Source organism: Phoenix dactylifera, chromosome 9 (genome assembly GCF_051530095.1).
Source record: "Phoenix dactylifera cultivar Ajwa chromosome 9, Ajwa_hap1_PhDact_Kaust_v1.1, whole genome shotgun sequence".
Lineage (NCBI taxonomy): Eukaryota > Viridiplantae > Streptophyta > Magnoliopsida > Arecales > Arecaceae > Phoenix > Phoenix dactylifera.
The window spans coordinates 10,733,025-10,738,952 of record NC_143198.1 but is presented as its reverse complement, the minus strand read 5'-3'; the positions used below and the strand labels follow the sequence as shown (position 1 = coordinate 10,738,952).

Below are 5,928 nucleotides of genomic sequence, written 5' to 3'. Positions count from 1 at the left end.
ATGCCGCCTCGCCGTGTCCGTAGTCTGAATCAGATGGTTAGGGGCTCTCGAAGAAGAGTTCCTGCTAACCAAGCGGACGAGGCTTCACAAGGCTCAGGGCCCCAGGGTCAATCAGCAATGACTCCGGAAGCTGTCGCCGGAAATCAAACCCGGGTGCTCGAACTGATTGAGGAGGTCGTTGGGTTAGTACGCCAACAAAGGCAACAACCTCAGCAACCAATCCAGCAAGTCGTTGATCCTCCGGAGCAAAGAAGGAGTATAGCTGAATTCAAGAGAATGGCTCCTTCGGCTTTTAAAGGCACCACTAGTCCTCAAGAGGCCGAAGCCTGGATAGATGAAATGGAGAAAGCCTTCAGAGCAATGGAGTGCACTAATGAAGAGAAGGTCAGATTTGCCACCTATATGCTTCAGGACCGAGCTCATCATTGGTGGATGTCTGTGGAGCGCACATTGGCACCCGAGCAGGAGGCACTTACCTGGCAGAGGTTTCGCACAGCCTTCTACTCCAAGTATTTCCCTTCAAGTCGCCTTAGGGAGCTAGAGAGAGAATTTCTAAATCTGTCTCAAGGAACTATGACTGTGGATGAGTATGAGGCAGAGTTTGACAGGTTAGCTCGGTTTGCTCCCACCCTCGTCATAGATGCAGAGTCCCGGATGAGGAGATTTGAAGAAGGATTGAAGCCTCACTTACGTCGGGGTTTGGCCGTAGTGCACTCAACCAACTATGATGATCTGGTAGACAGGGCCAAGAATATGGAAATTGTCTGGAAGGAAACACAAGATTCAAAAGATAGAATACAAAAGAAAAGGAGCAGAGATGATGATACTCATAGTGGACAGAATTCTAGTAGGACAGCGAAACCTCGTAATAGGCCTGGGCAATCAGAAAAGCAGGGATCTTATGGAGAGACTATTCAACAAGACCAGTCTAAATGTGAAGCATGTGGTGGTGCCCATAAGACAGAACTCTGTAGACGATTATCTGGCGCATGTTTCAGATGTGGCCAACAGGGTCATAAGATAGCAGAGTGCCCTCGCAACCGGCAAGTATCACAATCAGATCAGAGGCCTCAAGCTTCAAGAACCCAGCAAGTGCAAGGTACTCCTGCTCCGGTTCAGTTTGCTCAGCCTTCTTCTCCTAAGCAACAGATAGGAGGGGGACCGCATACACATGGTCGTATTTATGCACTGACTCAGCAGGATGCTCAGGCATCCAATACTGTGGTTTCAGGTACATTGCTAGTTGCTTCTGTTTATGCTCATACACTATTTGATTCTGGTGCTATGCATTCCTTCGTGTCATCTACATTTGTGCGAAAACATGACCTACCTTGCGTGCCGTTAGAGTATGATTTACATGTTAACACCCCTGCCAAAAGTGGGATGATTGGTAATCAGGTCTGCAAGACTTGTCCGGTTCAGATAGTAGGTAGAGACTTGCCTGCTGATTTGATAGTTATAGATATGTATGACTTTGACATAATTCTTGGTATGGACTGGTTAGCGTCACACTTTGCTACCATTAACTGCCATGAAAAGCGGATAAAATTTCAGATCCCTGGATACATTAAATTTAGCTTCGTAGGTAGTGCTGCCTATACTTTCCCTTGAGTTCTCTGCTATGCACGTTAGGCAGCCTGTACGTGTGGTTGATAGAAAGGAACATGTGTTGAGGAGGTGCATAATTTCTTATGTTAAGATCCAGTGGAACAATCACTCAGAAAGTGAGGCTATATGGGAACTGGAGGACGAGATGAAGGAAAAATATCCGGACCTTTTTGCAAGCTAAGGTATGTTAAATTTCGGGGACGAAATTTTTCTAAGGGGGAGAGAATGTGAGACACGGGCTGAAGTCGGCAGCCCCTGCCGACTTCAGTCCCGTTCCTTTTTTTTGGGAAGACCGGAACAGAGGATCGCGATTGCGATCCTCTCCGGCTCTTCCGGGGTCGGTCGGGGCGAGGATGCCGCAAGTCCCGCGGCACCCCCCCTCCAGCTAATCCGCGGCCGAACCGCGGCCGCGGATTTCGCTCGGCCGCCGCGATCTTCGCGGCGGAGAGCCATCACGAGGGGGGTGATAAAAACTCCCCAAGCCCTCCTCCCTAGGGCACCTCCGAGCTCCTCCTCTTCCCTCCTTTCCTCCTCCTCTCCTTGGTGACCGGCTTGCCTTCCCGACCGAGCGCCATCCGGATCCCCCTCGCGGCCATCCCCTGTTCTGAGATCCGCCCCCCTCGGTTCCGAGCGCCGCCGCCGTTGCTAGCTGCCGGACCGAGCTGAGACCTTGCTCCGCCGCCTCTGCCACCGCCGGTAAGCCCTCCTCCTTGCCTTCGTTCTATTGCCAAAAGCATCGATTTTTTTCTCTCTGTTTCAGCCCCAGCAACCGAGATCATCTCGGTTGCTTCTCCTCCCTGTTGGCCACTGCAACGGCCGCCGGCCGCCATGGCGGCCGGCTGGCCATCGACCGAGGGGTGGCCTCCGGCCACCCCGCCGCCCCCTTCCTCTTCCGCTCTCCCTCGCGGTTTTCCCCTGCCGTGGGGGGGACGTTGGGGAAGAAGAAGGCCCATGTGGGCCGAGCTGGGCCAAGGCCCAGTTCACTGTGGGCCCAACATGGGCCCAGTTGGAACCGAAAAAATAAAAATAAAAATAAAAATAAAAATAAATAAAGATGAAATCCTGTCCAGATCCGAAATCCAGTTCAGATCCGAAATCAGAACCCGAACCTGAAACCCGAACCCGTTTAGCCAATAAATAAAATTTTGCAGATAAGCCATTGACAGTATATTATTTTACAAAAGGGTATTCTGTAACTTATGTTTGGTCCCTATAAGAAAAAAATATTACATAAAGGTCCCCAACTATATTTATTTAGTCCACTCAAGCTTTATAGAATAGTACCCTGTAAATTAAGTATTAGTCCCTGCAATAAATTTTATTGCATAAATGAACCAATTAGAAGCCAACCTTGGGGGCCCTATTTAGCTGGGTCTATGCGGGCCCATTGGGCCGTGTTCGATATGGGCCCTATCGGGCCATGCCCATTATGGGCCAACTCTGGGCCCTGTTGGGCTGTGTCCAATAGAATTATTTTTGGATTTTGCTTAGTTCTGAAATTAACAAGGAATTAATTAAATTTAAACAGGTGAACCTGATCCGCCTATCTGAAGCAGGGGTTAAGCGAGAAGAGGTAAGTAACTTAATACTTCGAGTGTGATTTCTAAATCATTTGATAAATAGATTAAATTCTGAAATATGTTTTGTATTTAGTAAAATGGGTCTGGCATGTTAAATTTCTGAAAATTATGCTTTGAAATCCGTAAACTATGACTGGAAAATTTATGAAATCTATTTTTATATATATGTATTCTCAGCATGGCTATGATCTGTTCTGTTCTGTTCTGGCCCCGCCAATGGGTATTATACGTTGGACCTGTCGACTTGTAATCTGTGAGGAACCGGTTTCGACACCGCGCCACCGGTGATTAGAATAGTGGTTTCTGGACACCGGCTGCCATCGGTGGGTAAATATAGTGGATTTGGCACTTTTGTGCAACACCGGCTGCCATCGGTGGATAAAAATAGTGGATTTGGCACTTTGTGCAACCCATGCCACTGGGTTACGTGGCCGTAGCCTATCATGTTGAGATTCTGATATCATATTTTTAGAAAAATGATAATAAGTTTTGAAAACAACAAAATGATGTTATTTATGATTTATTCCAGACATTATCCTGTATTTTGATCTGATATGCTCTGACCCCACTTTGGGGTATTTTGTTGCTTACTGGGCTAGTGTAGCTCATTATTCTATTTTCTCCATTTTTCAGATCCAGAGGCTTGATCGCACGGGATTGGGGAGTGCGTTAGATTTTCCGATGATTCCATCAGTTATTGGTCCTTTAGTTAGATTGATTAGAGTATTTGACTTACGTCAGCATATGTTATTTGAAATTTTGTAAGACTGCTTTTGAAAAAATTTAAATAATTATGTCATCTTTGAATAGCTGTATCTGCTTTGATATGATCTGCTGCCTTGCGCGCCCGTGCGGCCCGCCGTGCGGGCGTGCGGCGTCTGCCGCGCCTCGGGCTCGGGGCGTGACAGATTTGGTGGTATCAGAGCTCAGGTTTAAGATTACTAGGGATCATAGGAGAAACAGTCATATTTTGAGCCTAAGTCTTAGGATTCATAGGATTCGTCGAAAAGGTTGAGAGATGGGTAGGAACTAAACAAGGGGATAAGGTTTATTTATTTTTTTTGCTAACTATTTCGTATTATTCTGTTTGGATGATTTTATGACATTTATATATTTTAACTGAATCAGAATGCCGCCTCGCCGTGTCCGTAGTCTGAATCAGATGGTTAGGGGCTCTCGAAGAAGAGTTCCTGCTAACCAAGCGGACGAGGCTTCACAAGGCTCAGGGCCCCAGGGTCAATCAGCAATGACTCTGGAAGCTGTCGCCGGAAATCAAACCCGGGTGCTCGAACTGATTGAGGAGGTCGTTGGGTTAGTACGCCAACAAAGGCAACAACCTCAGCAACCAATCCAGCAAGTCGTTGATCCTCCGGAGCAAAGAAGGAGTATAGCTGAATTCAAGAGAATGGCTCCTTCGGCTTTTAAAGGCACCACTAGTCCTCAAGAGGCCGAAGCCTGGATAGATGAAATGGAGAAAGCCTTCAGAGCAATGGAGTGCACTAATGAAGAGAAGGTCAGATTTGCCACCTATATGCTTCAGGACCGAGCTCATCATTGGTGGATGTCTGTGGAGCGCACATTGGCACCCGAGCAGGAGGCACTTACCTGGCAGAGGTTTCGCACAGCCTTCTACTCCAAGTATTTCCCTTCAAGTCGCCTTAGGGAGCTAGAGAGAGAATTTCTAAATCTGTCTCAAGGAACTATGACTGTGGATGAGTATGAGGCAGAGTTTGACAGGTTAGCTCGGTTTGCTCCCACCCTCGTCATAGATGCAGAGTCCCGGATGAGGAGATTTGAAGAAGGATTGAAGCCTCACTTACGTCGGGGTTTGGCCGTAGTGCACTCAACCAACTATGATGATCTGGTAGACAGGGCCAAGAATATGGAAATTGTCTGGAAGGAAACACAAGATTCAAAAGATAGAATACAAAAGAAAAGGAGCAGAGATGATGATACTCATAGTGGACAGAATTCTAGTAGGACAGCGAAACCTCGTAATAGGCCTGGGCAATCAGAAAAGCAGGGATCTTATGGAGAGACTATTCAACAAGACCAGTCTAAATGTGAAGCATGTGGTGGTGCCCATAAGACAGAACTCTGTAGACGATTATCTGGCGCATGTTTCAGATGTGGCCAACAGGGTCATAAGATAGCAGAGTGCCCTCGCAACCGGCAAGTATCACAATCAGATCAGAGGCCTCAAGCTTCAAGAACCCAGCAAGTGCAAGGTACTCCTGCTCCGGTTCAGTTTGCTCAGCCTTCTTCTCCTAAGCAACAGATAGGAGGGAGACCGCATACACATGGTCGTATTTATGCACTGACTCAGCAGGATGCTCAGGCATCGAATACTGTGGTTTCAGGTACATTGCTAGTTGCTTCTGTTTATGCTCATACACTATTTGATTCTGGTGCTATACATTCCTTCGTGTCATCTACATTTGTGCGAAAACATGACCTACCTTGCGTGCCGTTAGAGTATGATTTACATGTTAACACCCCTGCCAAAAGTGGGATGATTGGTAATCAGGTCTGCAAGACTTGTCCGGTTCAGATAGTAGGTAGAGACTTGCCTGCTGATTTGATAGTTATAGATATGTATGACTTTGACATAATTCTTGGTATGGACTGGTTAGCGTCACACTTTGCTACCATTAACTGCCATGAAAAGCGGATAAAATTTCAGATCCCTGGATACATTAAATTTAGCTTCGTAGGTAGTGCTGCCTATACTTTCCCTTGA

General features: G+C 47.0%; 2 protein-coding genes across 2 annotated transcripts; both read left to right on the top strand.

Moving 5' to 3' along the window:
• On the top strand, positions 1–1,611 carry LOC149752833 (uncharacterized). Its single transcript, XM_089925508.1, has 3 exons — positions 1–384; positions 466–608; positions 744–1,611. Exons 1-3 carry the CDS (start codon positions 1–3, stop codon positions 1,609–1,611), a joined length of 1,395 nt encoding a protein of 464 aa, XP_089781634.1.
• Positions 1,612–4,317: 2,706 nt separating this feature from the next.
• LOC149752832 (uncharacterized) lies at positions 4,318–5,928 on the top strand. Its single transcript, XM_089925507.1, has 3 exons — positions 4,318–4,701; positions 4,783–4,925; positions 5,061–5,928. Exons 1-3 carry the CDS (start codon positions 4,318–4,320, stop codon positions 5,926–5,928), a joined length of 1,395 nt encoding a protein of 464 aa, XP_089781633.1.